Source organism: Echiichthys vipera (assembly GCF_963691815.1).
Source record: "Echiichthys vipera genome assembly, chromosome: X".
NCBI classification, from domain to species: domain Eukaryota; kingdom Metazoa; phylum Chordata; class Actinopteri; order Perciformes; family Trachinidae; genus Echiichthys; species Echiichthys vipera.
Window position 1 is genome coordinate 32,483,563 of NC_139825.1, and position 14,338 is coordinate 32,497,900.

Here is a 14,338-nt window from a genome sequence, read left to right on the forward strand (position 1 = left end):
GATCAGTAAATCCTTAACTGGTAGCCCTGATCTCATGAGGTCTGGATAAAATGCTCTACAGCTAACTTTATACAGGTTAAAAAAAAGTGTGAGAAAATTCTTTGAACTATTTATTTATTTAAAATATAAATATATGCAATGAGAATATAATGTCACAAGGGAAAAACTACTAGAAGTAGAACAAAATCTATGCTGATTTTGTTCCAAATTAAAGTAACTATTATTACCCACAGCACGTTTGTCGTTCCTAGAAGTTAATACTTTAAATATAACTTGTCAGGTTTTCCCCCAAACTCTTCACATAAATATGACCAATTTCAAAGTAATTTCCACAATGCAGACACTGACTGAATGAAAACAAATTTATTTGAAAAATGTTGTTCAGGCAACGCATTAAAACACTTGATAAAAATGAGTAAGATTAAAAATCATTCACACTATAGTAGCATTTGTTTACGTATTGGTTTAAATAAAGGTGAAGGAGAAATGCTGTACTTTAATATTCTCAAAACCTGCAAAAAACAAGTATTAAACTTCAAATTAAAATGATGTCCCCCAGTTTGTGTGCTGAGACAATATAATTTTTGATACTGTATAGATTGTTTGCATCCTGTTTTTAGTTTTGTTTACCAGGTCATCTACCGCAAGTGAACTGGTAAGCCATAGACAACAGGTGCAGCTCCTATGAGGTGTTTCAGGTTTGTGGCCTGACGTGATGGGCCCATATAATCCAGGAGGTGAGCTCCAGACCCAGCAGATAACCAGGACTCCAACAAGGCCTTGGTGAAGCGATCAATGTCCCGGTCTGTAACATCCCACAGGTTTCCCAAAACAAAGGGGCTAGAGAGAAATAATAAATAGAAATATATTATGACAATATTAATGGATTCTTAGTAAACTGCAAGGAAAGCCATATCTCACCAGCCTGCTATGAGGTAGTTGAGGATGATGCCTTGTCCTTCCTGGTCTCCGCGCACTGCCAGAGCAGCACTACTGCAACCAAAAAGCAGAGAAGCTGCTCTCATCTGCCGCTTCAGGACCGCCTGGCTGTTGAGAAATCGTGCACCTGCACCGTGACCTACGTAACTAATACATCCAGGGGTAAGAGGGACATGGACAGAGAAGATACAAAGTAACACAAATTATCAAATCAAAGAGCCTAATAAAAAACAAACCTTGCATTAATCTAAAACTACACACAAAGTGTTTGTTAAATGTTACCCCCTTCAGCACACTTTACAATAGGTATTTAAACACTTCTTCTGTGTGACTTCTGTCAGTTTGAACAGACAAGGATCTGTTACAGGGCTGCAGCTAACAATTAATTTCATTGCATTTGCCAACTCAGTTAAACGATTAATTGTTTAATGTCAGAATATTGAAAAATTTCTACTTCAAGTCTGGAGTCCTGTATTACTTCTTCAAATAATTTGTATCAACAGTTCAGAGCCCAAAGACAATACATTTATGGTCACAGAAGAACAGCAAATATTCCCAATTCATAAGTTTTAGAAGTTCTGCTGAAAAAATAACAGTCATCAAAACTGCTGCTTGACAATCAACTACTTTAATAATCTATTCATTATTTTAGCTGCAATCTCCCTCAAATTTCTGATGGACTTTAAATGAATAACTTGCAGTGTTGTGAACTGTAACTAATATTTCCACATCTTATTCGGATACTTAGGATCACAAACTCACATGTAAAGATCCTTGGTAGCGACAGCTTCTTCCAGCTGACCCGAGTCAGGAGAAACTCCACACACACCGCCCCAATCCAGTCTTTAATGAGAATGGTAATTTAGTAAATGTGAAGCAATTAGACGGACAAAGACAAATCAAATGGTTTCCATGAGTATTAGTCTCACCTGTTAAACCATTCCTTGAATTGGTCTTGAGAGTTTCCCAAATTGGCGTCAGGGTCCAGCACATAAAACACCTGTCTTGTATCTACACCAAGCTTCAGGATGGACTGAGAGTCAGTCTAAAAAGAGAAAAAAAACAATATCCATAACCACCACTGAAGCTAACTGACATAAATAACATCTGCACCACAGGCCAACTTGGCACAGAAATGGAGCCTACCTCTTTCTGAATGCTCAGTCCAATAAGTGAGTGCAGAGAAGGCATCCGGCTGACGGAGCAAGACTTTAAGATGGAGATGCTCTCCCATGGCAGCTTCTGAAGGTACTGCAAAGAAAATGGGATAAAAGGAGACACGCCTACATGTTAGAATTAAAGTAACTTGCAATGGGAATATTGGCACAGTGCTTCTGGAGGGCTTTTCTCTCCCAAAAAGCCCCTCTATTAAATACAGAATTTTTCCTAATGTCTGATTTGTTCATAGAGATAATGAAGCCAACCTTGTCCAGGATAAGAACCACGTGACCGCGGGGCTCGTCTCTCTCGGCAAGCCGGGACGCAGCTGCATAGAAAAGCTGGTCAAACTCTGTGTCCCACTGTGGAGAAACTCCCAGAGCAAATCTCTTCAGATCCTCTTGGGAGAGCACAGGAGAGGCAGACAGCACGGCCTGAAACACAAAAGTCAGACGTGTTAGTGGTTGTTGCTTTGTTGTTATTTTACACCTACTTTTGAGGCAGAGACAGAATGGAAGATCAGATGCTGATGCTAAAGATCCATGGAGCTTAAAAGAACCAAAAAAAAAAAAAAAACACTCGCCTTCAACATTTCCTCACTGACTGTCTTTCCCTTTGCAGACAAGGGCTTGCAAAGGTGTTGGGCCTGTTCGGAGAGCACAGGATCCAGAGAAAGGGGCAGAAGAAAGCTCCTCCAGCATCCCAGCAATCCCTCCATGTCCTTCAACACTTGCTGAAATAAAGATATACGGTTGTTTAGACAAAACAATATTGTTTCTGTGTCCGACTTTCTTGTCCTGTCTGAGTGGAAGTGTATAACTTTAAGTAAGCCTACATGTATAATGCAGGTATTGTGAAACCCTCTGAGACTCCACAGCAGAACCCTTGCTCTTCACCACTTACCTCAACTCGAGAGTCAAGCGCTCTACGTCCCTCCCACCACTTGGCTTTCTCAGACACACAGCTCACAACCTTCTGCTCCACCTGAATACTATCAATCTCCTGCACCAGCCAACTGATGGGGTGCTGCAAAACACACGGAGAAAAACACACAACAGAGCACAGGGAAAATTACAAAAGTCAAACTTAGGGTGTCATAGCTTAAAAAAATTACTTATACATAATGTAGTATTTTACTGTGCAGTAGTTTACAAACTACTTAATACTGCTTGTGAAGTGTAGGAGAGTGAGCATGGCAATGATTTTTAAGCCACTTGTGTCACCATATTGCTAAAGCCGTAAGCATTTACAATACAATTGTCTTGTTTCAAATTGTAGCTACTATTTTACTCATACCATAATTGACCGCCCTCACCTGTTGCTTAGAGGTGGGGATGTGAACAGTGACAGGGACAGATCCCTTCTCAAGTCGTGACAGTAGGATGCTGTCACCCATCTCCCCAGGTTTTACTCCAAGCACAGAAATGACACACACCGTCACCCCTGTATAAGAAAAAGGAATGCACAGAGTAATACATGCATAATGCAGATCACATTCTGTTTTTGCTTAGCTTGTCGCACACAAACACACCTAGTAATCTGAATTAAATCAAGTTATGGACAAGACAAAAAAGAGCACATTTACAAAACTAGGCACCACAAATTAACAGTATAGTATGAGTAACAGTAGCAAAAAGGGAGTGACAAACTTTGCTATAACCTCTCATAATGCATTAGTGAATCAAACATGAAAATATCCCACTTTGCTACTGAGATCAAGACAGTGTTTCATATTTTACCTGGGGGAAGGTGTTGAATTTGTTGAATAAACTCTTGACAGTGGCTCTTGGGGAAAGTAGGGGAGTCAGCTGTCGGGAAAGAGAAGATTTTCTCCAACTGGGACAACCTCTGTTCCCTAGAGTTCTTGGACTCGTTTGGACTGAGCTCATCTAGACTCAGAGCTTCCATGTTATATGCAAGCTCGCTGGACGCCTTTCTCAGCTTTCTGCCCGAAAGACACATCAGAGCAATGTGAATTAAACAATTTTCAGTGTTGATCAGAGGGAAATCATGACATGACACTATAATGCCACACATATGCTTACTTGAGAGAACTGGCTAAATGCCTGATTGTGCGATGACGACTTGTGATGCCTAAAGACTGGGCGTGCAGCATTGCTGTAGTTATGGGGTCGTGCTGGCCCCTGGTCAAGGCTAGAAGAGCACAGAGGGTCGTGTAGATGGTTGGGGAGGGGAAGTGCTGTAGGGCCAACCAGGCTGAGCGGAGCAATGACTCAACATCCTCCAGAGAAAGATTGTCTGAGAAGAAGAAAGAGAAATTACAGACACTACTGGATAAACAGCAATTGCGAGAAGATGAGACAGCTACCATTAAGACTTTATCCCTGCTTAAAAAAGATTTTAGTGCCATGTTCCCCTCTTCTCAGACATATACATTGTTTAAGATCAATTTCTTCCTGAACACTTCAGAAATACCTCTTTTGTAAGACCGTTGTTATCAATTATTGATCAGATTTTGAGTTATACTCCAATGAAAGGACTCGTACAAAAGTGTGTACAAAAGTGTTTGATACAGTGTCGTGCAAGGCAGCTGCAGCACTGTCGAGCCTCACCTGGCCTGGGGTCTGAATGAGAGAGGAGGGTTTGTGGACCTTCTCTCAGATGGCCTTTGCTCCTCAGTTCAGAGTAGTTGTTCCTCTCGAAATCCCGACACAAATCCCGACGCAACACCTCAAAATCTATGTCAAGAGAGTCAAGAAAGAGATTAGAAATCTAGCCATTATCTAAATTATAAAATATAGTATAATAAAGTCATATTTCTAAATTAATGGGAAGTTTCACCATGTACAAAAAATACACACCGATATCTATACGTGAAGCGGGGTTGTCTTCAGTCTCGGTGTCTGATGTCCTGAGCTGCTCAATGCTTATGTTCAGAACTTCAGAAGTTTCCTCCTCAATGGTCCTCATCTTGTCTGGCTCCTCCATGGAATCTGCCTCTGCCCTGGACAGCTCTCTTCTGGTTCTTCCTCTTCTTGTTGAGGCAGACTGACAGACCAAAGTCTCGTCCTCGGAAGAAGAAGTTGCCTGAGGCATTACGGTGGCCTTCTTACCCCTGGTCTGCCTCTTTGGTGGGGCCTTCTCTGCAGGTGGATCTGGGGCTGTCTTAATGCTCTGTGCAGCTCTTCTGGTGCTGCGTTGCTTTTTAGGGACATCGTTTTTTTGTTTCGGCTCTGCCTGGGTGTTGGCTTCTGTGTCACTCTCATCACTGAACTCCTTCTGTAAAATATTAAATATAATAAAAAACACAAAAAGTATATTTTTGCAACAATAAAAACACTACTCTGATTAGATGCCTACCTTGAAACGTGACTTATTAATGCGTCTTGGAGCGGCGGGCACAGGCTGCTCTTTGTCTTGAACTGGCGACAATTCCTCATATACATGAAACTGCAGTTTAGGGGCAGTCCTCGGTGCTTTCTGCACTGAAGCATGGGCCTTTACCTTTTTAATAGGAGTACATGCCAAAGTAGGTACCACCGTGTTAAAGTCATAAACGCCAAGGTCCTCAACAGATTGCTTGGACTTGACCATCACTGGTGTCATGGGAACTAGTCTCTTTCCTTTGGTTGAGGAGCTTGTCACTTGAATCCTGGGCTTTACAACCTTAAACTTCTTTGCCTCCTTTGTTTTGTCAGGAATATCTGTGTTTTTAATGGACTCTTTAGGCTTCTTAAGTGAAGATGAAGTAGGCACCGCTTTCTGTTCCGATTTCAGCCCTTTATCCTCTTTTGGCGCATTCCAAGTCCAAGCATTTGAGAAGAGCTCCTCTGGGGCGCATCCCTTTTTTTCTGCCAAGGTAACCAATGTCACAATTGCTTTGGTTGCCATTAGACCTGCTCTCACAGGTCTTAGCACAGGAGAGGGTGTGGAATCAACAAACGCCAAGCCCGCTTCCAGCACTCTCCATATACCACAGACCTTGTTAAGCTTTGGGTCCAGCCCAGACAGGGCCATGCGAAGGTAAACGCGGCCCACCACATCCTGCATCAGGGAGGGTTTAGAGTAAGTTTTGGCAGGGCCATGGGGAGGGAAGAGTTTAGCCAATTTTCCCCCAAGTTTGGCAACAACACTCTTACAGCGAGCTAATGTTGCAGATTGAAGTTTCAAACTGACTTTGGCTTCATTGGGATCCAGCTGGAGAATCAGATCAGCCTGTGCAGCTGCCCAGCGAGCAGTGGCGTGGCCCAGACAGGGCTCAGCGCAGCAGGAGCATTGGCAGTCAGATTCATGTGCCAGGGATGAGAGCCAGCGGCGTGGCTTTGTTTTAAGAGGCGGGGAGCTGCCCAGATCACTCACTACAGGTTCTTTGCCAGTCCACCTTGTGCTCAGGAGGTCCTTAAGATCATCCTCCAATGCAGGAAGTGGTGACTGAGATTTCTGCACTAGACGACTTTTCCTAGGTTTGATTTTTACTTCTGCCTTCTGCACCTGATCAGGAAAATCTAAAGAAAATACATATAAACAAGACTAATTACTAGTCAAGGAAACTGACATGCTCCAGTCCTAACACATATAAAAACAGCAGTAACTTATTTTGCAAGCGAATTAATACAAATTACTTGGAATGAACATGGACAAAACATGTGTTAAAATGTGATTAAATCATAATACAATTTTACTCAAAGTCAAACAATAATATTGAACCAATGCCATCCTTATTTGAGCTAGTGTAGCTTTGTGTTTTACAGACCTGTACAGAGTTCCAGAAGGTTTCTGACTTTGTCTAAATCAAATCCACTCTCTCCTCTCTCCCCCTGCATCAGCTCCAACTCGGCTTTCATCACCAGCAGCTCAGCACAGCTGAAACAATGATAACACGGGTAAAGCAAAGAGTGAATTCCATCCAAAAACCAAGTGTGCAGTGTGACCTGACTGCATCTATTGTGCTGTGTTCTAGGCCTATTATAAGTATAGCATGTACAGTACTAATAAAACAAATGAATATGGTTAGCATATCAACCTTAATTAGGTTGACAATGTTACAACAAAATACACCTCTTTAGAGTTGAATCAGCACCCCCATGACTGTCTTAAAAAACATCTATGAGAAGATTCTCATAATTAAGATTTATTACAGGAGTGTTGTATAGGATTGCAGTGGAGTGTAGAGTTGTGGTATAGGATGAACTGTAACTCAGCATATAACAATTACATTTTTGTAATCAATACAGAACAGAACTATACTGTATATATTGTATTTTAAAATATTCAGGTCCAATTAATATACTTAAATACTGTCTCAAGCTTTACATCGAACAAAAAAATAAAGGAGGAACCGGTTGTAATTGGCTGGTAAGTTTAGTGTAGTTTGTACACTACAGAAAACAATATTTAAGAATGGCCAGTATAAGCTGATAATATCAGGGCACAAGCTATCTTTTGGACCCTGCATCAACTATTTACATTTTTACCCACTACAATGAACATACATACTGGCTAAGTGCTTGCAGCTTGATGGCCAGCTTGAGAGATTCTAGACATTGCAGTCTGGCATCATGGATGGCCCCACAGCTGCTCCTCACAGCCACCATCTTCATGGAGCAGTGTAACAGCTCCGACAGCAGCTGCCACTTCAGCACCAAGTTATCTCCTGCTCAAAGATCAAACGGAGAGAATAAAAATGGCAGACAGGACTAAAAAGAGACAAGAAACAGATATTCCATGCATGTCAGTCCATGTGGGACAAACAAACCTTGGTCGATGAAACGCATGTCTGAGCTGCTGCCGTTGGTCCCATATAGGCCCTTCCCTACTAAAGTGACCAGCAGGCTGCAGAGAAGCTTCAGACTTTCATACAGGGCAGCGTCTGGGCTATTTGTACCTGAGACACAATCACAGGTCCTTAGTTGTACACAACTCTTCTACATTCTAACCTTCTGGTTATATTAAATTTAGTAAACACCTAAGCTCACCATGCTGTGTGATACTGCTTCGCTGGGCTTGTGGCAATGCAGCAGTGTCTAAACTCAAATAGGAGCTGCAGGTCTGGAGCGTCCGAGCACGCAGAAGGTACCAGCTCTTTGACTGCCTCTGCTCGTTCACTTCTTTAAGCACCTCACACAGATAAGGTACTCCACGATCCATCTGACATATGGTCAAATAGGAAAGGGACAATTTGATAAAATCCCCTACTCCAGACAAAAAAACAGTAACAATGCAACAATACAAGAGAGTGTTACCTACCTGTCCTGTGCTGTAGCAGTACTGAGCTTTCAAAAGAATAGCCAGTACAGAGAGAGAAGAAGGTCCATCAGCAGTGGTAACAGAGGGAAGAAACGTGTCTGCTTGCTCTAGCTGGGTCTATAAAAAAAAGGCACAATAAACAAAGTGAGATGTGATAGAAAGAACATTTGCTACAAATACATTTTTCAAAAACTGCATTACCAAGGCCAGTTCAGGGGTGCCCATATCCAGAAGGATACTGGCTGATTGACAGAGGCAGCTGGCACATCCTTGGGCATCGGCAAGCAGACGCGAAAGTCCGATCGCAAGTTGATAAGCTTCCAAAGCCTTTAGAGGCTACATAAGAGAACAAAGAGATTTGAAAGATTCAAAGATTATTACTAATAACTATGTGAACATTAGTCATAACAACCTGACCCCAGGATACAACATGAAATACTTCTTACACACCTAAGCCTCTTTGTACAATTTAGAATGAAAGTATTTGCTTTCCAAAGTTCTTAAACCAATTTTATTTAAAAGAATACGTTTTTTTATTGTATTGCTGTATCCCACACCTAGGGAAAATAATGTTATAATATATAATATAATACTTATATATTCTCCATATAACCAAGACCGAGACAAACGTATAATGCACATCTCTAATTCATAATAATGCTTTAAGAACATCGTGAGGTGGTTACCCATTTGATAGAAGATCAAAATCAATTTTGGGTTCGAGAGAGAAATTAAAAACAACAAAGAGACCCTGAACATTGGTCCTGACCACATTCTGTGTCCTTACCTTTCCCATGAGTTTGAAGAGAGCCGCAGTCACAGCGATGGATCTACAGGTCTGTTTGGGGTTTCTGACAGAAGGCAGAACTTGACTCTGCAGAAGACTGGACCACTCATCCAGTGCTCTTTCCAAAGGCTTGCACAACTCTTAAAAGGAAATTAAAAAAAAAAAGTATAATAATCGCAGAACAACCGAATATGGCACAATTAAAAAAAAAAAAAAAAACATATCATGCTGGGGTCTACAGCAAGATGACTGATGATATGAAGTGTTCTTACTATTTTCTGCAGCCAGGTTGAAATGCAGTCCTTCATAGACCAGGATGCTGTCTTGTGACTTTTGCTTGTCTTCATAATCAAAATCATTGGTTCCTATGGGATTAGCAGCCGACTGTGTCTGCTCGCGCAACTCTTGCAACTTTTTGTCTCTTTCAATGGCCTGACCAAAAAAATCCATCATTAATTTATCACAAGACAGTCGGTCAGTGCATTATGTTAAGATTACAGTTGATTACCAGTCCAGTATTCTTCATTTTATAGCTCACCTCCTGAAGATTCTTCTCAAGAGTGCAGATATAGAGCCAAAGTAAAGCATGGGCCTTGTCATCCTTCAGTCTGTCAGCATTCTCTGAAGTCTCTGGTTCTTCATCAAGTAGCCGTAAAGCTTCATGGGTAAAATCAGCTGCTGTGCTGTTTAGTTACAAATGAACAAAATAAACATGAGACAATAGGTTGCTGCACGTTAGCCCTGCGGGGCCCAGACTGACTTTGTTTTGTTGGCCCTGAGCACACAAAAAGTTTTTTTCTACTTATGAAGGAGCACCATTCAATGGAAATGATGTTAAAATAAATTAATTAAAATAGCTCATACCAGTCAGTCTGTTCACTGAAATCCTGGTAACACACAACCTGGGCCATCTCACAGAGGTAGACAGCACGTAGATGAGTGTGGGAGCTTTCCTCATGGCAGATGTCCAAAAGATCACAGAGTGTGTTGTAACGCTCCTGGGCAGTGTCTCCTGCCACCTCCTTATAACCACGCAACTCTTCCTCCAAAAGGCAAAGCATTACTCGCTCATCCGGGACGTCAGGACCAAAACCATCAAGTAATGTCCTGTTCCAGGAAGGGACAAGTTTTCGTCCATTAATATCCCATAATCAACATTCTCGGATAGCTTTACAAACAACAACAAAAAATGTCCCTTCATTAAAATGTATCCGCACCTGAGACGGATGTCCTCCTCTGAGTTACGGGTTGCGTCTGTCTTTGTTTTCACCCAAAGTGAGACCGGTTCAGCCATATGAGTAGTGATGTTGTCCCCCAGAGCCTTTAGCCACAGGATCACCCAGTAAAGCGCTCGCTCCAGTTTTTCCGCCCTCCGAGACGTCTGCACAGCCAGCATGAACGGTCGGCTCAACTGAGGAGTCAAAAGCTTTGTCAATAATTCAGATGAATGTAAAAATGAACATATAAAAACACATTTCCCCTCAGGATAATTTAAGTTTGCTCCCACCTAACATAACATATTCAAATACATGATAACATGATATATAGTGTTTATTTATTAAGACTTGGACAATGTGATGCATGATTAAACAAAAAAAAACTTAAAGAGCTTACCCTATCAACAGAGAGCGAGACCGGGCAATTCTTGCATAGATCCTTGCAGATAATCTCAACTAGTGTGAAGGCCTGGTCATAGAGACGCCGGTTGTAAAATCCACAGGCTAAGTTGTTCACAGCAATCACTGCAAGACACAAGGTAATCATAAAATGAACAAAATGTCATACAACATAATAAAAACAATATTAAGTGTTATTGTTATATAACACTTAATATATATTGTAATATAAGCACGTATTTCAGAACCACTCAAGTCATCAGATAACAAAACCTAGAATGTAATCACCTGCTTTGACAAGAAGGTTTTCACTTGACAGCTTACGCAGTTCAGTCATCATCAGTCCAGCTGTGGCTTGGCAGTACAACAGCACTCTGTCCAGTGTGTCAGTGTTCTCCAGCTGAGAACAACAAATCACAATCAGATCTAAAATCTAAATCAGAGTATGATTAGAGCGGCGTTGTAACTTAGTGACTCTGTTCATAATTCTTATTTTCAGTTTTGTCATTATCATCATTCATCATGAAATTGGACATTACAGATGCAGTCTCACCTGTGATGCGAGCATGCTCTCATAGGCAAATACAAAGCCTTGGTAAATACTGAAACAAAAGGCCTGTTGCAGTCTGTTGCCCTCAGCCTGGCATATTGAATTCTGTAAATAAAGCAAAGCACCGGTTACTGGTCTGTATAAATGTATCTCTAAATTATTTGCCTTTAGCACACACACACAAACAGAATACAAGTCATTTTCCTGGTCAGTAACTACACACACCTTCTTTAGCATCTTTAATATCCGTTCTTGGCGCTCCTCAAGAAAAGAAAACCAAGCCAGGAGCACAGGTCCGCTTAATCCCTTGCCGTGGCCACTTTCGACAGCCCACGCCACTAGTCCACAACCTTCCAGGACTGCATGAGCTTCTCTGTCCCCCAGGTCAGCTGAAAGAGACCTCAAGGCCCTGGCACACTCTGTCAAAGCCTGGCCACCCTCCCCACCAGCCTTCATTGTAGAATGAATCTTTACTGCCCATTGACCAAGCACCATAGCTGTGCACTGAGCAGCGCAGTCTGTGACCTTGCTCTCAATGTCATTCAAGAAGGTGGAAGCCAGATCATAGTGGCCGGCCTTACAAAGCACCTTCACTACAATCAGCCCTATTTTAGAAAGCATATGTAAACTTGATATCTCAGTAGACTGCTTGGACCCATCCCTTTCACAGCCTTGACCGCTAGTCCGGCATCTGTTGAAAAATGTGTGCATTTCCTGGAGGAGAAAAGAAGCATCATCTTTGGTTACCGCTTCACAGCCACCCTCAAATTCAGAGATGGCATCTTCTGTGTATGTGGCGACTTTGGAGAAAGAGGTGGTTGCACTTTCTGTATCCAACAACAAGAGGAAGCTCAGAGCTTGAATCTGACAGTGGAGTTTGTCACGGGGATTCAGGATTTCCCTGTCTTTGGCAGCAGATAGTCCGTTCCAGAGCACGGAGAAGCAGCTCCGCACAAGAACACAATAGTCATCCACCTACGGACCATACAACAGTGGTAACTTAATGATGACACTGAGAAATGCAGTGCAGAATACACATGTAAATTAACTCTGTAAAAGTGATACATACCTGTTGGGCCAGGGTAAGCCTGCTGTAAATCAACCCAGCTACCTGGCTACATAGACTGTGAGATTCTAGGGAGCTCAGCTTCTTGACAATATGGAAAATGATCTTTTCAATGTACAGTGGACTGCTCTGAGCAACAAGTGCTGCAGACGTATCATAGCCCTGAAGGGAAAGCTCCACCAGCTGGACCAACTGCCTGACATGGTCAAGATTAGGGGACTCAACTCCAAGTTGATGATTACAGGCTCTGATGACCCTGTCACACAATGTGCGACCCAGAAGGCTTGATCCACTCTTCACATAATTCTGCAAAATAAAAAAATAATACATTGGTATACATATGTGTGTGTGTGAGTGTGTGTGTATGCAGACTGGGGAATGACTGGACCTAAAGTGTCTAAAGAAGTCAGTTAAATTTAAAGGGAGGACGTGCCAGAGTCCAGATCTAAACCTAAGAAACCCACTCCAGTTAGTGAACTGTGGAAGAGACTGAAGCAGAACGGACCAAGATCAAACCAGAGCAGTGAGAGAAACTAGTGATGTCCTGTGGGTGCAGATGTGCTGAAGTCATTCAAAGATGTGGCCTCTACACTTCCTGTTCATTTTTTAATCTTATAGCTCTAAGGAAACATTGTTTAAATCTTCCCTTCTGACACTGTGGTTACTGTTCTTTAATTTTGCTCACTGCTTTGTTGAAGTGCCCTGCCTATTTGAAAAAACATGCTAGTACAGCAGTGGTATAGCCACAGCAGATATTCTATCAAATTCTGAACAATAAAAAATAACAATACTTCAGAATAAATCAAGTATTAATACTTTGTTGTTAACTTTGATCTCCAGTGTATATATAAATATAAACTAATAAAAACGTTTATTTGGGCCTATTTATTAGATACAGGCTCTGGCGACCCTGTCACACAAAACTTTATACATTATATAGTTGTCCTAATCTACTGAAATGACTTTGCGTTATTAGTAACCATGAGTGGTTATGCTAACCTCTAGTTCTCGCAGTAAAAGCTCCGTCTCTTTCACAGAAGCAGTCCTTTTGATGTATTCTTCCACTTTTAAACACTTCATGTCGGCAGCTGTAAAAGACACGTTATAAGAGAAACATGTTATTTTAAAACATCAATAACGCGAAGGAGCTTAGGAGAGCTAACATTAGCGTCAACCACAACAGGACGCTGCTCAACTAACTTTAACGTCTGTTAGCGTCACCAAGGGAGAAGACCGTGACTTACCTCAACAGGAGGCCTTTGTGGTTACACTTTTGTTCACAGCAGATAAAAACCTGATGTGTTGTCCATAATATCAGAATTCAATACCGGTACAGCTGCTAAACTTTCGTGACAAACCATCCACAACCCCCGCGCACTAGTTTTAAATATTGTTGCTAACCAATCCGTCAGCACGTCCGATTTTACCCGGAAACAGAGGGGCTTATGGGTAACGTAGTTCCTGAAACTCCTACTCAAAAACACATCGATATATACCGAGACACACATGAATCGGTGTGAAAATGAATTAAATAAATATCTTATTTGCAAACATTAGCTGATACAAACCAGCGACTCCAGATGTCACAATGTTTGGTGTTTTGAATAAAGCATTTTTCTCCTGTTGTTTATGTAGGTTCCTTAAAGGTTGAATATGTAGAATTTTCATTAACAGCTATATATTTTTTTTAAATAATAAACCCACGGAATTAAAGTATTGCTTTTCCATAAAACATATATTTAGTCTGAATTAATATTAAATTTTTTTTGAGGGGTTTGACAATGACTTTCTGTCACATTCTGTTTACACTGTACCAGCCATTAAGTGGCCGGCATTGCTGGTTGCCAGGGTTGACTGTTGTTAGGTGCAGCTACTGTAGGCTGGCACTGGTGAAATGGAGTTTGTCAATCCTGCAGCTGCTTATTTGTCTTATTACATACCATAAAAAGTAGATTTGATGTCTAATATCTAAATTAAACTTCACAGCACAAGTCTTCTCTTGCAATTGTGTTAAC

General features: G+C 41.5%; 1 protein-coding gene across 1 annotated transcript; it reads right to left on the minus strand.

Annotated features, from left to right (window-relative positions):
• Positions 1-638: 638 nt before the first annotated feature.
• espl1 (extra spindle pole bodies like 1, separase) lies at positions 639-13,403 on the minus strand (the record flags this gene model as incomplete). Its single annotated transcript, XM_083939461.1, has 31 exons — positions 639-840; positions 922-1,086; positions 1,702-1,782; positions 1,869-1,984; positions 2,086-2,190; positions 2,364-2,531; positions 2,681-2,830; positions 3,001-3,123; positions 3,413-3,540; positions 3,837-4,042; positions 4,143-4,356; positions 4,671-4,796; positions 4,920-5,337; positions 5,419-6,563; positions 6,812-6,921; positions 7,555-7,711; positions 7,814-7,942; positions 8,034-8,205; positions 8,305-8,421; positions 8,506-8,640; positions 9,092-9,231; positions 9,364-9,523; positions 9,630-9,774; positions 9,956-10,198; positions 10,309-10,502; positions 10,706-10,833; positions 10,996-11,107; positions 11,261-11,362; positions 11,483-12,232; positions 12,327-12,629; positions 13,323-13,403. 31 exons carry the CDS (start codon positions 13,401-13,403, stop codon positions 639-641), a joined length of 6,525 nt encoding a protein of 2,174 aa, XP_083795587.1.
• Positions 13,404-14,338: the final 935 nt, after the last annotated feature.